Below are 17,988 nucleotides of genomic sequence, written 5' to 3' on the forward strand. Positions count from 1 at the left end.
TTAATGTCTATTTATAGTCTCAAAAGTTGAATAAAAGAAGTCCTTGCTTTACTATTAATTCTCACCCTTCTAAAAATATTGAAATTGAAATTGACACAGACATCAAAATTTCCACTGAAATATCAACATTTTTTAAGCTTGGAAATTTTGGTTAAAAAATTTACAACCTTGCTCAACATAGACAATCTGAATAAGCACAATGGACCAAAGTAAACAGAAAGAATCTGAATAAGCACAATGAACTAGAATAGAGGGAGAAAACAGCCTTACCACTCACTGCCAAGGGAGCAATTACAGAGTGAGGTATACTTCGAATCTTTTCATTTTCCATCTGGAGGCACACAACAGAGTCCTAAAAATACATTTTCAAGGTAAGTATTTCACCAAAAGAAAAAATAACTCCTAGTAACATATGAGACATATTGAGGAAATAACTTCAAAATGATGATGTTAGTCTCCCAAAATATAAATTTGCTAGACCAATTTAAGCAGAATGTGAAAATGCAGAAGATTTGGAAAGAGTAGAGCAAGCATAAAGAAAAATTTGAAACAAACAAAAACAACAAAAGAAAAATCAATAGAAAACAAAACACATGTACAAATACAAAATCATTCTTGACATGGATGGAATTTCAAAGCCACATAAAATTAATGATTTTAAACAGTAATTTAAAGGAGTGGAATAAGACACATGAGTTGGCTGACATGTGAAAGAAGATGAAGGGTGGACTTCAAATAAACCTTAAGGCAACAAAGGTAATGCATCAAGGGAAATATTTAACTAGGAGAACTTTCAGTATGAAGTACTACTAATGAAATGCATATTGCATAAGGGGAAATGCATGGGATATATGTTGAGAAAAGAGATGAAAGTAAATGTTGGTTATCTAACTTAACATAACTTAGCATCTTAATAATGTGTAGTTAGGTCCTTTAATTTACTAAAATGACTATGATTTGTTTGTTTGTTTTCTGATAAGTTATGATGATTTATTTGTAATGTGATATAAGAATATCAAATACAAGCAAATTGCCTGCAAGGAATGAAGCTTTAAAAGGAGAAGTGCATTAAAAATTTCTCAAGTATGACAAAACCCCATATACAAACACAGTTTGAATAATTTGTCATAAAAGGGAGAAGAATAATAATAGATCGATAAACCTTTAGCTCATTCAACTTCCACTGGCGTAAATTAGTGGGTCTTGTAACAGATGTAAATTGAAGCTCACTTGCTCGTACAATCATCATACAAGCATTTCCAGAGCTTTCAGAAGAGTTGGCAGTTTCATTCAATAACAGAACAATTTGACCTTCCTGAATTCCAACAAAAAGATAAAAAGTTAACAACATCCCAAATATCAATTCTAAAAGTTCATGTGTAATTTGTTTACTTTATATAGCGACAGATCCACACAGGTGTAACTGCTAGGAATACATAACAATACAGCTTCCATTGAAGTACATCCCCTTTTTACACTGCTCAGGTCATGCATGAGCCCCCTCGCTATTCCAATACAATTTGCAATAGCTGAGATAGACTCGTCAGGTATTCTGAAAGAGATGTAATCCAAAAATCTACTTTGACGAGTCTGATAAAGTAAACCAGCCTGAGAGGCATCCTACAGGAGAAATGAAACCAAATGTAAGTTAGTTTGAAGCAGCAGAGACACAGAATCAAGGAAATATGACAGATGAAATTATAGGTAAGACACGTTTCTTGATGAAGTAATTTGCTGGATAATTAATAACTAAAAAAGAAGTGCACAGCTAAAGAGATGACAAATCATTACAGAACCTATTGCACAAGTGGATAGAAGCCAACAATGCATGCTATTATGTAATGTCAAAAGGTCATAATCAAGTTTGGCGACTGTATGCGCTGTTGTGAGAGAGTGAATGAACCCAAATTAAAATGACTAACTGAAGCAAAAAAGTGAAAATTTTCAATCCAGCATATCATTATCAACAAAAGGACAATCTTCCCCCAAATTGATCTATCGAGAAAACAGAAAATATAAGAGATCACATTCTCTAGATCTTCGGAAGCACACAAATCACCAGGTCATGTACTCAATACCCTTGGTCGAAATACATGTCTTATAAAAGTTTGTTTACAGGATATCATGCGTTTGTCTCTAACCTTGACAGGATGAAAATGCCAAAAAACATTCAGGAAGCTCTAGAAATACCGAAATGGAGAGAGGCAGTCATGGAAGAAATTTGAGCCCTAGAAAAAAATGGAACTTGGAAGTTGACAGATCTACCAAAAGGGAAGAAGCCAGTGGGTTGTAAATGGGTCTTCACAGTGAAATATAAATCTGATGGACAGTTGAAAGATATAAAGCTAGACTTGTTGCAAAAAGCTTTACGCAGACTTACGACATTGACTATACTGAAACATTTGCACCAGTGGCAAATTTAAATACAGTTCGGGTTCTCTTGTCCTTAGCAGCCAACTTAGATTGGCCACTACAACAACTGGATATTAAAAATGCTTTCTTAAATGGAGAATTAGAAGAGGAAGTATACATGACTATACCACCAGGATTCAGTAGAACAGGTGAAGAAAACAAAGTGTGTAAACTCAAGAAATCGTTATATGACCTCAAACAATCTCCTAGAGCGTGGTTTGACAGATTCGCAAAGGTACTAAAGAGTCAAGGGTATCGACAAGGGCAATCAGATCATACATTGTTCTTCCAACAGTCTGAAGGAGGTAAGAGAACAATTCTAATAGTGTATGTTGATGATATAATCATAACTGGCGATGATACTGTAGAAATGGAGAAATTAAAGAAGGTTCTGGCTACTGAATTTAAAATTAAAGACTTGGGACAGATGCAGTATTTTTTGGGCATGGAAGTGGCAAGAATGAAAAAGGGAATTAGTGTTTCTCAACGAAAGTATGTTACCGACCTCCTAGTTGAAACTGGCATGCTAGGGTGCAAACCCAGCGAAATCCCAATAGAAACACTAAAGAGGGTTGAAGATTGTGGAAAACCAGTAGAAAAGGAGAGGTATCAGAGATTGGTTGGCAAGCTGATCTACCTATCACATACTAGACCAGATATTGTATTTGCGGTCAATGTAGTAAGTCAACACAAGCATTCACCAAAAGAAGTTCACTAAGATGCTGTATACAAGATCCTTAGATATCTCAAGGGAACCCCGGGAAGAGGACTTTTCTTTAAGAAATGTGAAAGCAAGGGAGTAGAGATCTTTATAGATGCAGATTGGGCATGATCAATGAACGATAGAAGGTCTACCACAGGTTATTGTACATTCGTCTGGGGAAACCTCGTAACTTGGAGAAGCAAAAAACAGAATGTGGTGGCTCGTAGTAGTGCCGAAGCTGAATTCAGGGCAGTTGCTCAAGGGATATGTGAAGGATTATGGCTACGAAAACTCTTGGAGAAATTACGGGTCCCGATGAACCTTCCTATCAATCTCTACAGTGACAATAAGGCAGCTATCACTCTACAGTGACAATAAGGCAGCTATCACTATCTCTCTTAATCCAGTTCAACATGACAGGACTAAACATGTGGAAGTAGACAGACACTTCATCAAAGAGAAAATTGAAGAAGGAATTATATGTATGACGTATGTAACAACCAAGGAACAAACTGCGGATATTCTTACTAAAGGATTGGAACGACAGAGCTTTGATGATCTTATTAGCAAGTTGGAGATGATTAATATTTATGATCCAACTTGAGGGGGAGTGTTAAAATCTCAATCCCGAGTATCATTGTAAATAACATACAAATTAGGGAAGTGGGTAAATATGGGAGATTTGATATTATTCAGTAAGGAAATTGTTTCCTTGTTTAGAATAGGTAATCGTATTATATATTGTGATGTACATATGAACAAAGTAAGGAAGAAATTATTCAATCGTTTTCTTCTTTCACTCTCCCTCTCGCACACACAGACACATAAAACTTTCCCCGACACTACGGTCATGTTCTTTGGTTAATCAAATCAGTTTTTTAGGTCCACAGCATGGAATCAGAGGAAGCTTCTATCCTCCATGCTTGAAATTTCTGATTGTTCATACACTTTTCATCACTACTGCTTTGTCACAGTTCATTGCTACTGTTCAAAGTCACTGATCGTTGCTGTTTGTTAATTCATTCTCTTTCAGTCCATTGCAACTATTGATCCAAATTGGCTTTTCGTCAAATTTATCTTCCTCAATTGACTCTTAAATCAGATGCCTTCTCTTGTTCAAGAGTTTGGGGCCATTTATTTGTTGGTTGGGCTGTCTGCATCCATTATCGGATGCAATATGCAGTCATAAGGTGTAGATGATGTGAAAGCAGTTGAATCCTGTTCGTAGTAATTGCTGTTGCTGGTTGATGCATCCTTGAGTTGATTGTGGTTTGTTTGGTTGCATAAGTTCTGGAATGGTTATTGCTATTTCCTACTTGCACCTGTTTATCTATTGCCTTGAGGGTTTTGATAGGTGTCAACTTCCCTGTTTCCTTTTTATCCTTGCATCTATATTTGAATGATGTCAAGTTGTGTTTCGGTAAGCTTCATGGTTAATTTTGATGCCCTCTGCCATCTGTCTGATTGTGGCCGATCTTCTGAAGTTCCAGCATGGTTTCCTCCCTGCCTGCTAGCCTACTTAGGCCACTGTAGTTGCTTTATTGGGGTGATATGTTTAATTATGATCATTGCTCCTCGTTGAAGCTTTAGTGTGCCTCCAGAGCGTTGTTTTGTGCTGCTATGCACCGTCACTGATGTGTTCAGTGCTGTTTCCAACTTGGCATTTGTTGTTTTTGCTATGTTTAGGGCTGTTTTGATGGCTTCTTCCAAGTCCACATTTGGAACTCTAACTGTGGCAGGGTCGTAGTGGAGAATGAGGCAGAGATTTGGAGGGGAGCCATGGCAAAGGTGGTGTGAGAAGATGAGGTGTTTGGCAATTTCATATTTGCACGCACTGAGGCAAGGAAACCATAGTAAGTCTTTGTTCTCTCTTCTTCATTTTGATATTTGGGGTCCATGTAAAGTTAAGAACTTGAAAAATCATCAGTATTTTGTCTCTCTTGTAAATGATCATTCTCATATGACCTCGCTCTATTTGTTAAAATATAGCTATGAATTTCTGAATGTCTTGGTATTCAAAATTTTTTATCTCACAATGCACTTGAATTCGTTCAAAATCAACTGCAGCCAATTTGCATGGATAAAGGATTATTCACGAGACACAGTGTTCATATCCCTCAGCAAATATTTACTTGAGATAGCAGTTTCTCCTTTTTCATGTGTATGTTGGCAGAGGGGAGGCAGCAATCAGCCCGTCTGGCAAAAGCTTGGGGTGTGGGTCAAGTTATAGTCAAAATGTGGGGTTTGGGCTGTTGTAATTTTAAGGGATTTGAGCACCACTCTCACTATCAGCGGTGCAGCAGCAGGCGCTTGATCCTACAACTGTTATCAAAGCCAAGGTCATGGGTCGAACAGGCAGTTGCCGGGGGGGCGGGGGGGATTGCTGACCAAGCAATGGCAGTAATTAGCCGGAGCAGCAGAAGCCCAGGGTGTGGATCAAGTCAAAGTTGAAGCATGGAGCTTAGGCTGTTGTAATTTAAGGAATTTGAGTAGCAATCTCGCCATCGGCCATAGTTTTTGGTGCAAGTGCAGGCCCTCGATCCTACGTGATCCAAATAACCTTCTGCTGTGATGCTCTCCTTGCAAACTGTTTTCGATTAACAGGATGGCCTCCAATGTCTAAGGGCAAATCCCCCCTTCATCATCTACCCTAGAACCTCCATGTTCTCTTCTTTGCCTTGTGTCATTGGGTGCACATGCTTCGTTCATGTTCCAAATACTATTCAAGATAAACTATCTCCCTACACTGTTAAATGTGTGGCGTATTTGAGAACTCAAAAAAAGGTATAGATGTTATCATCCCCACACTTGCAGAAATTATGTCACTGATAATGTAACTTTTTTCTTAGGGGACACCTTATTTTGCTAGTTTTGGTTCCTTAGAGGAATCTATTCTGAGTCCAAGTATTTATGGTCCTATGCCTATTCAGCTAGTCACTCTTCTTTCCAATCCATCGTATCAAAGAAACAATTGAAGATCTATAAACACCGAAAGCCAGGTGCATATACATCATTGCCACCATGCAGCCACCTCTTCTGCCCTATGCTATCTCAACTTTGGTTCTTGAGATCCTTCCCAACCCGACTTGGCTTTGTCCATTGCTCACTGGAAAGGTACTAGAATAGTTTCTTATCCTCTTACTTGGCTTTGTCCATTGCTCACTGGAAAGGTACTAGAATAGTTTCTTATCCTCTTACTACTTATGTTTCAGTTCTTCACCTTCCTGTTCCTATGTGTTCTTCTGCCATGTTTAGGTGGAACCATGCAATGAATGTAGAAATGGATGCTTTGACTGTTCGAGGGACATGACTTGGTGGATCTTACCCTGACAAGGAGCTCGTTAATCCTTGATAGCAGAATTATGTCTCTCCAGGTCTGGTCATCACCCACTTTCTCCTCTTTACAAACCCTCTTTTTTCTGTCACAGTTCTACACTTTCCTTAAGCCTAGTGTTCTATTCTTTTAGTTAATAAAATTAGATTTTCAGGTTCACAGCAATAAATACTTATAAAAAAAAAACCATAATATATAAAATTATACATATTTTAGTAGAAGGAGATAAACATTGGATCCACCTTATGAACTACATGTTCATAGCTAAATTGTTAAAAGAAAAAGGTAAAATAGAAAAGAAAGTAGGCTACAAATAAAGCTCTCTAGGTAAATAGTTAATTGAATTTTATATGGATAACATTCAAAGCAAAATACAGGGTAGTTGAATAGCATGAGGACAAATAAAAGAAACAACAAATTGATGCAGTGCTGAACCAATCAAGTGCCAGTTAAAATTCTCTACAAGTCAGTCCTCTTTGCCTCATTATTTCTTATAATATTTGTTAGTTATTGTTATCTAAGTGTTGTTATTATGGTCTAGTCAAAATGTGCAATTTCCTAAGTCCAAGTTTATTTACAAAAGATCATTATGAGCATAGTTCCAAAGTGTATTCATGTATTTGCATTTATGCTGGTCCAGATAATGAAGGAGTACAGAATTTCTCCTTCCATTTTGCTTACCAATTCTAATTCATCCAGAATCTTCCTGAATATTGGAAGTGTGGATTGAGGATTCACCCAGTGGCACTTTCCATCCCCTCCACAACCACATTCCAGCTGCGAGAAGATCTCTTTCCCACTAAATGTCATTGCAGTCTATCTTAATCCGTTAGATTTCTAAACTGATGGATCCTACAGTTTATTTCCACTTTTTGCTGCATCAAATTGGTATAATAACAGATTTTCCTTCGGGTAATTATACGTAGCTGGTAAGGGAGAAGAGGATATTACTACCTAAGAGCCAGCACTTACAACTATTGAGATGTTGCATGCTCTACAAGAGCAATTTCAAAACCTTGCAGAGCTGGTTATTCGCACAAATAATCAAGGAAACGGAAGGAGAAGGAATCATGAACAAGTAAGAGAAGTTGAAGAACCTAATAAATTGATGGTTCCAGCAATAGAACTAGTTTTAAGTTATAAGGCATGTTCAGCACATGAAAGGCCTTTCTGACACACCTCTATGTGAGTTGTCATCCTGGCTGCCCGGCACGTGTCAGGGTCAATCTTCATGACTTCCTCTTGGCTGATCCATATATTCTCATAATCATGTCTGTTAGCCCACTTTACCAAGAATTTGAAATAAATGCCAGCCCTAGTCTTCACCACTCACACATGTATGACAGCCTCAATTTTTCCTGCCTTGCTAGAAGTGACTTTGGTGGAGTTCTTGCACTCAACACATTGTATATCATCATGGAATGGATACAAATCAGACAAATTAAAGATTGGTGACATATCCAAGCAATTAGTGAGTTCAATTTTATAGGAATTTTTCACCGAAATCTGCGCACCAATCTTTCAAACTTTGAACTCGTCGTAAGCATAGAAATCTCCCTTTTTGACGGAAACCATCACCACGTCACCTTGAACCGCCTATGTTGATTAGCAGCTTCCTAGTATAGTTGGTTCACATATCTTGGAATCGTTCAACATATGCTCCTATTTCTTATTTAGGACCATTGATGGTCAGGCCTCCCTTTCCACATGATTAGAATCTGAAGTGATTATCATTTTTTCTTTTAATTTCTTGCACCTGGATTGCCCTTTTCGCCACACCTTCTCCTTTGCAAGTCACCATTTTAGAAATTTTCTAGTTTGAAATTCATCTCCATTGTTGATTCAAATGCACGGCGGAAACACACAGCTCAAATTGGAACAAGTAATGCAAGCAATCAACAATGAATATAGGAAACAAGCAATCACAATGAAAAAAGAGGAAATCAATACAATCAATGATACAAGAAATTACGTGGTTCAGCAATGTGCCTATGTCCAAGAGAGCAAATGGCTGATTTTCACTATCAGATTGTAAATCTTACATCAAGGGTTACAAATATAGTTTATATACTAACCCTATGCGTACAAAAGACTACAAATACATCTAAAACACTTCTATAGCAATCCCCGGAGGAAAATCCTTCAAAATCTCCCAATCTACTGATCTCCTGATCCAAAATCCGTGATCTGCACTGAACAAAATCATCAACAGTTTCAGCGAACTGTCGACGATATGGATTGAAACCGTCAACGATTATCTACCAAGAGTTGTTCCTTTTGCAGACTGAAATCATCGACGGTTTCTTCCCATAGCTCAGCTACCTTGTTCTTTGCTTCACCATGCTTTCGCGCATGCGTTCCACTCAATATGAGCCAATCTCCAACAATCTCCACCTTGGCGAATATTCACCACTTAGGAGAAATATGAAAGCATAACATGCTGCTCCTCCTGGGATAGTAGATTGGGACCGCCTCTCGTCTCGCACCTAAAGGCGTTGATAAAGTCCAAGCAATGCTTGAAATTGTCCGTTGTGAGAAGCTTTGTCAACATATCAGCTGCATTGTTAGACATGTGAACCTTCTCAAGTAGAAGTTCATGTGAAGCAATCAGTTCCTTGATCCTGTGAAACCGCAAATCAACGTGCTTTGTCCTCGCATGATACACCTAATTTTTCGCCAAATAAATGGCACTCTGATTATCACACTGCAGCAGAACTCCACCTTGTTGGACACCCAGCTCCTTGACGTAAGCCACAACGTTTCCTTGGCAACCTCATCCGCTGTCATGTACTCCGATTCAGTAGTAGATAAGGCAACGAGCAACTGCACCATAGACCTCCAACAAATAGGTCCTCTCACAAGGGTGAATATGTACCCTGTGGTAGACCTTCTGTCATCCAAGTCTCCTGTGTAGTCAGCATCCACATAGCCTACCACTGATGGATCACTCTGTTGTCTACTAAACAGAATGTCATATCCGGTTGTACCCCTCAAGTATCTGAGAATCCACTTGACTGCATCCCAATGTTGTCATGCTGATAGCATGTGCCAGGTCCGGCCTTGTACACATCATGGCATGCATTAGACACCCCATTGCACTAGCATAGGGGACCTTCGAAATGTCATGAACCTCATCATTCGTCTTTGAGCACTGGGTGGTAGACAACCTAAAATGACTCACCAATGGTGTACTCACCGGTTTAGCATTAACCATGCTAAACCTTTCCAACACCTTCTCCACGTAGCCACCCTAAGATAACCACAATCTCCCTGTAGCTCTATCCCTGGGAATCTCCATGCCAAGAATCCTCTTGGCTGCACCCAAGTTTTTCATCTTGAACTCTTTACTCAACAGAGTCTTCAACTAATTCACCTCAATCATATCCTTCGTAGCAATCAGCATGTCGTCGACAGAAAGCAATAGAAACATGAGAAAACCGTCCTCAAGACTCCTCACATAACCGTCCTCACATATAAGCGTCAAACCGTTTGTACCACTGCCTCGGAGACTGCTTCAGCCCGTAAAGTGACTTCTTCAGTTTACAAACTAAATGCTCCTGTCCAGGTTGGCAAAACCCTTCTGGTTGTGTCATGTAAATCAGCTCCTCCAAATCACCATGGAGGAACGTCGTCTTTACGTCCATCTGCTCTAGATGCATGTCGTATTGCGCCACTAATCACAACACTACCTTGATGGAAGTGTGTTTGACCACGGCGGAGAAGATTTCATCATAATCAGTTCTTTTCCTCTGTATCTCTTTGCTACCAACCGAGCCTTGAACTTCTCTCTTTCTTTTTCTAAAACTGCTTCTTTTTTCCTGTACACCCACTTGCATTCAATCGCCCTCTTCCCAACTAGAAGCTCCACAAAGTCCCATGTTTAGTTCTTATGCAATGATTCCATGTCCTCCATCATAGCGTCCATCCAACTACCTTTCTCCTGGCTGTGCACGGCCTCCTAAAAGGTAGTAGGATCCCTACTGCTGGTGATAAGTGCATAAGACACCAAATTGTCAAATCTGTACCTGGGGAGTGGCCTAATGATGCGTTTGGGTCTGTCAACAGCTATACTGTGACGCTGCTGCTAGTCATCCGAGCTAAAACTCCATGTGTTCTGAACATCGTCATCTCCACCCAGAGTTTCTGACTCCACCTACACCGCCTACTGATTTCTCAAGCTAGAACTCCCTGCATTTTTGCCCTGAGTCCCCAACTCCACCTGCACAACATGCTTGTTGTTGCTACAATTTTCTGGCATCTATTTCTTTTCTTTTTTCCTGAGTATGCTGAAACATGGCTTTCTCATCGAAAACCATGTCCTTACTAATCACCTCCTTGTTTGCCACCGAATCCCACAATTTGAACCTTTCACACCATTCTGATACCCAAGAAAGATGCACTGTCAAGACTTTGCCTCAAGGTTTGATCTCTCCTCACCAGGAATGTGCGCATAGGCTGGACACTCAAATACTCTCAAGCCAAAGTAGTCTACTTCGTTACCTATCCACACCTCTTTCGCAACTTTCCCATCTTGTGATGCCCTTGGTGATCTGTTAACCAATAAAAAAGTCACACTCACCGCCTCGGCCTAGAAATTCATAGCGAGCCCAGCATTAAACTTGAGATACAGAGCCCTTTCAGCTAGGGTTCGGTTCATCCTTTCCGCTACATCATTGTGTTGTGGTGTCTTGCATACCGTAAAATGTCTACTTATGCCATGCTACTCGCAAAACTCTCTAAAACTCGAGTTTGTGTACTCAGTGTCGTTGTCTAACTTGAGGCACTTAATCTTTCTTCTGGTCTGGTTTTCCACCTCAGCTTTCCATAATTTAAACTTGGTAAACGTCTCCAACTTGTGTCGCATGAAGTACACCCCGAACTTTCGCGAGTAATCATCGATGAAACTCACGAAGTACACATGCCTCCCTCGTAATGCCACTCTCACCGACCCCCAAACATTTGAGTGAATGTAGTCAAGTATTCCCTCCATCTTGTGCATGGCCGCCATGAACTGAACTCTATTCTGCTTCCCAAGCACACAATATTTGCAAAAATCAAGCATACATGTTTTGACCCGCTTCAAAAGATTTCTCTTGTGAAGTTCCTTCATTCCACGGTCACCCATATACCCTAACCGCATATGCCACAAAACGGTACTATTAGACTCCGAATCTACGGCTGCAGCTCCACCTACAACCATACTCTCAACCCCTTCATCACGGTCAGAACACCCTGGCTCACCTTCCTTACCCCACCATCAGACTTGTAACTAAACCCCTTACAATTTAAGGTGCCTCACGAAATCAAATTCTTCCTCAACTCCGGTATGAGCTGAACATCACATAACGTCCTCACTACACCATCATACATCTTGATTTTGATATTCTCCATCCCGAAAACTTTGCAGGTAGCATTGTTTCCCATCAGAACGGAACCAGAACTCACCAATATGTAGGTGGTGAACCAGTCTTTGTTAGGCGTCATATGGTAAAAGCACACTGAGTCTAAGATCCAAGAATCCACGAACTCATCTGACCCGGATGAAACTGAGAGCATATCACCATCACTGCTCCCAAAGTCTCTTCTTCCATTACATTCGCCATGTTTGATGATCCTTCTTTGTTTTCAGCATTTCCCTTCTTCTTCTCCGGACAATCGGGTTTTATGTGCCCCTTTTTCCTGCACTTAAAACACCGCACATCCTTCCTCTTTCTGGAATTGGACCAAGCCCTATTGTTACTCGGTCCACCCCAGAACTTGCTCTTCCCACGATCCTGCTTCCCCTTCGCTATGAGCCCTTCACCCGGAGTATTTTCATTATTGACCTTCTTCCTTTGATGGAAACTCAATAGGACACTTGTGATATCCTCCAACTCTAGAGTCTCTTTTCCCCATGTCAAAGTCATAACCAGATTCTCATACGTAGATGTAAGTAGGGAATTCAGCAGCATCAACGCTTTGTCTTCATCCTCGAACTTCACATCAACCCACTTCAGACTGCTGATGATCTGATTTAATACGTTGATGTGTTGATTCAGGTCTGAACCCTCTGCCATCTTAAGCTCATAGAGTCTTTGCTTAAGATGCAACTTGTTCGATAAAGACTTGGACATGTATCGTCTCTCCAGTATCAGCCAAACTACCGTTAGCGATTCCTTATCCATGACGTGATACATCACGTCATCGGCCAGACAAAGTCTGATAGTAGTCACAGCTTTCACTTCCAACTCCATCCAACTTGTGACGTCCGTGCATTCCGGCTATTTTCCGTATAATGCTTTCACCATACCTTGTTGCACCAACACATCCTTAACCCTCTGCCAAAGTCCAAAATTTCTTGTTCCATCGAAATTACCAATATCAAACTTCGCCGAAGAAATCCCAGCCATTGCAACCAATAACTCTCATACCAATTGTTTATTCAAATGCGCAGCGGAAACACACACAACTCGAATCAGAACAAGTAATGCAAGCAACCAACGATGAATATAAGAAACAAGCAATCACAATGAGAATAAAGGAAAGCAATAAAAAAAATGAAACAAGAAATTACATGGTTCGGCAATGTGCCTACGTCCACGGGAGCAGACGACTAATTTTCACTATTAGATTGTAAAGCTTACATCAAGGGTTACAAATATAGTTTATATACTAACTCTATGTGTACAGAAGACTTAGAATACATCTAAAACACTTTTGTAGCAATCCCCGGAGGAAAATCCTCCAAAATCTCCCAATCTACTGATCTCCCAATTCAAAATTTGTGATTTGTGCCGAACAAAACCATTGATAGTTTTAGCAAACCGTTGACGATATGGACTGAAATCGTTGACGGTTATCTACCGAGAGCTATTCCTTCTGCAGATTGAAATCGTTGACCCAACCGTCGACGGTTTCTTCCTCCAGCTATCCCCGAAGGAAAATCCTCTGAAATCTCCCAATCTATTGATCTCCCAATTCAAAATCCGTGATCTGTGCCGAACAAAACCATTGACAGTTTTAGCAAACCGTTGACGATATGGACTGAAATCGTTGACGGTTATCTACCGAGAGCTATTCCTTTTGCAGACTAAAATCGTCGACCCAACCGTCGACGGTTTCTTCCTGCAGCTTAGCTACCTTGTTCTTTGCTTCACCATGCTTTCTCGGTGTATGCGTTCCACTCAATATGAGCCACATCTCCAACAATTATGACTGCAATTCATTGCCCAAGTCCTCAATTTATACTTTCTAAACTTGCAATGTTGATCAACAAATTCTTTTTGGCTCATGTGTGAAGATTTCCTTGAACTACATCCACCACATTTCCAGCATTCTTAGACTCCAAAACATGTTTTTGTTGCAGTCTTACTCTAGATTTGGCTTTGGTAGAGGCAACTACATTATCAGTTTCTTGCAGAATATGCTGATCGTCCATAGCCTCATTATTGCGGCAATCATTCATGGGAATGGGGCCAAGATTAGTGACACAATTTTCTTTTCTTGTAAGACCAATCATATCTTTAGGGAGAGTAAATGCACCAAGAGCTTCATGTGCTATAACTTGATTTTGAATTGAGGGGATGTTTAGAAATTCCAACATGCCCCTCTCATTTTGAGTGACAGGTTGAATTGTTTTATAAAAAAAATTGGCCTGCATTTCATCTTTCTCCTTTTTGACATAATATCTTTCATGTAATTTAAAATTAGCTTCTTCTTTGTCACCATTTTCATGAAAAATGATTAAGCATTCTTGATGTCATCATGGATTGGACCTCTGTCATACTGCAAAGGCCGCCCAAGAAAAATATGACATCATTCATGAAATATATTCTTGAAAGAAACCAATTGATAAATTAATGAGGCATCTTAAAGATACGATGACCTCATTTTCGTTGTTGAACCACAGAGTCTGGTATGGCTGAAGATGTCTTTTAGTTTTAAACTCCAGCTTGTCTACCACCTCTTGAGAAACCAGATTCTCATTGCTGTAATGATCTTTGAATGACTAAAGACTCAACAAGGACATCACCCTCATTCCCTTCTTCTGTCTCATCATTTTCCGCTTCTAGTTGCTGCTCTTCATCCTCAAGAATTGCAAGCTTTTCTTCATAGTTGGCTTCTTGATCCTCAGCAAGACTAACTTTTGCCTTTAGCCCTCTTCTAACATTCGTTGGACTTTGTGAGCAAACTCAATCATCCTGTAGCAGGTTTACTTGGGCTAGTTTTCCCACTATTGTTGCTATCAAACCTAGCTGGTCTAAAGCTGAGCTCGGGAGAAAAGTCTTCTGAAAGATAAATGCCAAAAAATCTTCCTGGAAAAGTGGCTGAAGACTCCTATTTGGCACATAACCCCTTCTAAAAGTCACTTATCTTCTAAAGCCCCACCAAAACTAAATCCCATCAAATGTTACCCCAAAAAAGAAAAAAAAAAAACAAAAACAAAAACAAAAAAAACAAAACGAATTTGACAAAAATGAACCCCAAATTTCAAAAATTACAGAAATACCTCTAGCAGCCATAAATAGCAACACTTGATATAAGCATAAAATTAAATAAAGGCTGCTGATTGCATCAGGGTGGGGGGGGTGCTGCAGTCAAGTAGCAGTTAAAATTCTCCAGAAGCCAGTCCACTCTTTGCCTTGTTAGTTGTTATAAATTTATCAGTAATTGTCATCTAGATGTCATTATTATGGTCTAGTCAAAGTGTGCCATTTCCTAAGCCAACTTTATTTACGAAATTCATTTATGAACCTAATTCTAAAGAATATTTATAAGGTTTTTTGAGACCTAGATAAGCCAAGAGAGCTGTAAGAATAGCCGTTTTCCTAGGCACATCTAAAGAGCATGGCTGTCACGTGCTTATCTTTTACATTTGTCCAGATGCTGAAGGAGTACATAATTTCTCCTTTCATTCTGCTTATCAATTCTGATTTGCTTAGAATTTTCCTGAGTTTTGGAAGTATCAGTTGAAAATTTCCCCACTGCCATTGTGTTTCTACATGAAAATATCACTCACTGCAGTTAATCCTAATTTGTCAGATTCTTAATCTTTGCTGCATCAGAGATGCACTACAAACAAAATATCACCCTATATGTAGATGAAACTGGGTTATGTTTTTAAAAGGCAGAGATAAGGATTTCTTTTAATTACTATAGGAAGTGAGAGCTAAGAGATAACACTGGCAATCAGAAAAATTAAAATATATGGAACATAAAATCAATTAGGGACATGTTGGAAGAAGGCATGCAAGTTCTTAAAAAGTTATACACAAGGGTAAAGTTATCAATGCAAGCAAGTTTGGAGATATTTCCTAAAAAATGTATAATTTATACAGGTACCTCAAAATATTTTAAAATTTAAGCAGGGACAGTTGACCCTACTAACCTCATATTAGATCCATACAGGTTGATTAACCTTTCCTCATTTGGTTTTGCACAATAAGAGCCTATTCACCCTGCCTTGCCTCTTTTCATCAAGTTGTCAATGCTCAAAATTCTTTCTCAAGTTTTTTTTTTTGGGAGGCGAGGGGTGGTTTGATAGGGTTCCTCATCTTCAGAATGGCTTTTCAAGGGAAAGAAGAATTACCTTGTACTGTTTGTGGCCAATTTAAAATTGTTGAGACAAGAATAATGGATATAATTCATCCGCTTATTACACAAGAAGACGAAGTATCCAGCAAACATGCATGCTATGACTACTTTGCAGAAAATCTCTTATCCACTGAAAGGCAAATACCTTGTAGTATGATATTGACATCGGAACATCAAATGATGTAGATGCTGATGTAGATGGGGAAGGAAACAACGGCAATAAATTTTCACAGAGTATCTTTCTTGAAATTGTCATAGATGGCACTAGGAAAGCCTCCTTGAAACTGCAATTATGGAGTCATTAAGTAAGACATGTGTAGTTTAAAGCAAAGCAGCAATGTAAGCAGAGGAGAATATTTTAATTTTTCAAGTTTTTCAAAACAATCTTTGTGCAGTTTTATATTAATTCAATCCTAACTGTTGGTAAACTCAAAAAAAGACTAATCGTAATTAACCCATTAACACCTTCAGTTGTGCTTCAACACTAATATACAATTCCTTTTCTCCAAATAATAGCTGTATATTTGTTAGAGTGGAAGGAATGCGATTGAATTTGTAACTTGATTTCTTCATGTTTTTTTATTAAAATTTTTATTCCACTCCATTTCCACCCTGTTCTATTATTGTGAACAACATGCAAGACATAATAGCAATAATATACGATTCTGCTGTTTCTCATGCAACTAGAAAGGATTTTTATGTGAACAAACTGCAGTGCACAGCAAGGATTGCTATCTCTACAAGTTATTTTCCAGTTATCAACCTAATTCAACCATCAATGGCTCAAAATGAATGCACTTTTCAGCTGCTTCATCTAATGAGAAAAATTTAAAGAATATAGTTCACATAAAGAAAAGGCACAATCTTCTGTAGAAGCCCTATAAGCATTCATCCCTCCACCAGTGAAATACAACAAAGAAGAAAAACAGGAAAAGCATGCAGAATGAATACCTAGATTCCATCAATTGAAATTCTTTAGCTAAGGACCTTCGCAAATATTCCGTATCCAAAAATCCTCCAAACTGAGCCAATTCTCGAACTCTTTGCATGGTTTCCCTGAAATTTTGTTAACACCGGATTGCTTAAAGAATCAACAATGACTGTGTGACACACAGGGATAGATTGAGAACAAATATTTTAAGGCTGCATAAAACTGAGTGAATAATTTGTATACAAGATATGCAAAGCCCACAAAAATGAGTAGGAACCAATGCGATAAACATGTTAGTTTACTATGAACATCAATATATGGGGAAAAAATAAATTGAAATATTCTGCCATCAAAATTCAGAATATGTTAGCTTAATGCCAAACATTTTCTAGAAAAACCAGCGTCCAATAAAAAGTGAATTATAACTCTTCCGTAAAGAAGCATTTTGCAGGACCTAGATGCACAACCATGAATACATGATCCCAATCATAATGTGTGATAGAATCTTCAAAGAATGAAATATTGTCAATAGAAGATAGAATGTCAATAAAAACAACCAAGAATGCACTGGGAATGAAGAGCGGGCAAAAGGATAGTGTTTGAGTGGTATTTATGTCCACTCCATTTATACTGTTTTATTATAAATAGAATGCAAGAGCTTCACAGGGGAGTGCTGCAATGTTAACTCTCTCTTTCCCTCTCATGCCAAACTTTTCTAGAAAAACCACAATTCAATAAAAAGCAAATTATAAACTCTTTCACAAAGAAGCATTTTGCAGAGCCTAGATTCACAATTGTGAATACATGATCCCAATCATTATGCGTTATACAATCTTCAAAGAAAGAACTACTGCCAATAGAAGCAAGAATGTCAATAAAAACAACCAAGAATGCGCTAGGAATGAAGAGCAGGCTAAAGGGTAATGCTTTGAGTGATATTTATGTCCACTCCATATATATTGTTCTATTATAAATAGAATGAAAGGCAATTTCACAGGGGAGTGCTGCAACGTTAACTCTCTCTCTCTCTCTCCC

The 17,988-nt window shown here is 38.8% G+C and overlaps 1 protein-coding gene across 1 annotated transcript in view; it reads right to left on the reverse strand.

The window, feature by feature from the left end:
- LOC131154374 (anaphase-promoting complex subunit 4) overlaps positions 1-17,988 on the reverse strand; it is a 108,322-nt gene that overhangs the window by 1,731 nt on the left and 88,603 nt on the right. The window contains exons 14-18 of the mRNA XM_058107091.1: positions 16,974-17,078; positions 16,168-16,306; positions 1,393-1,620; positions 1,163-1,315; positions 271-352 (exon numbers count right to left, since the gene is read on the reverse strand). Of these exons, the coding sequence (XP_057963074.1) occupies positions 271-352; positions 1,163-1,315; positions 1,393-1,620; positions 16,168-16,306; positions 16,974-17,078 (707 nt within the window). The remainder of the gene's footprint in view (positions 1-270; positions 353-1,162; positions 1,316-1,392; positions 1,621-16,167; positions 16,307-16,973; positions 17,079-17,988) is intronic.

The sequence above is a fragment of the Malania oleifera genome, chromosome 4 (assembly GCF_029873635.1).
Source record: "Malania oleifera isolate guangnan ecotype guangnan chromosome 4, ASM2987363v1, whole genome shotgun sequence".
NCBI classification, from domain to species: Eukaryota; Viridiplantae; Streptophyta; class Magnoliopsida; order Santalales; family Ximeniaceae; genus Malania; species Malania oleifera.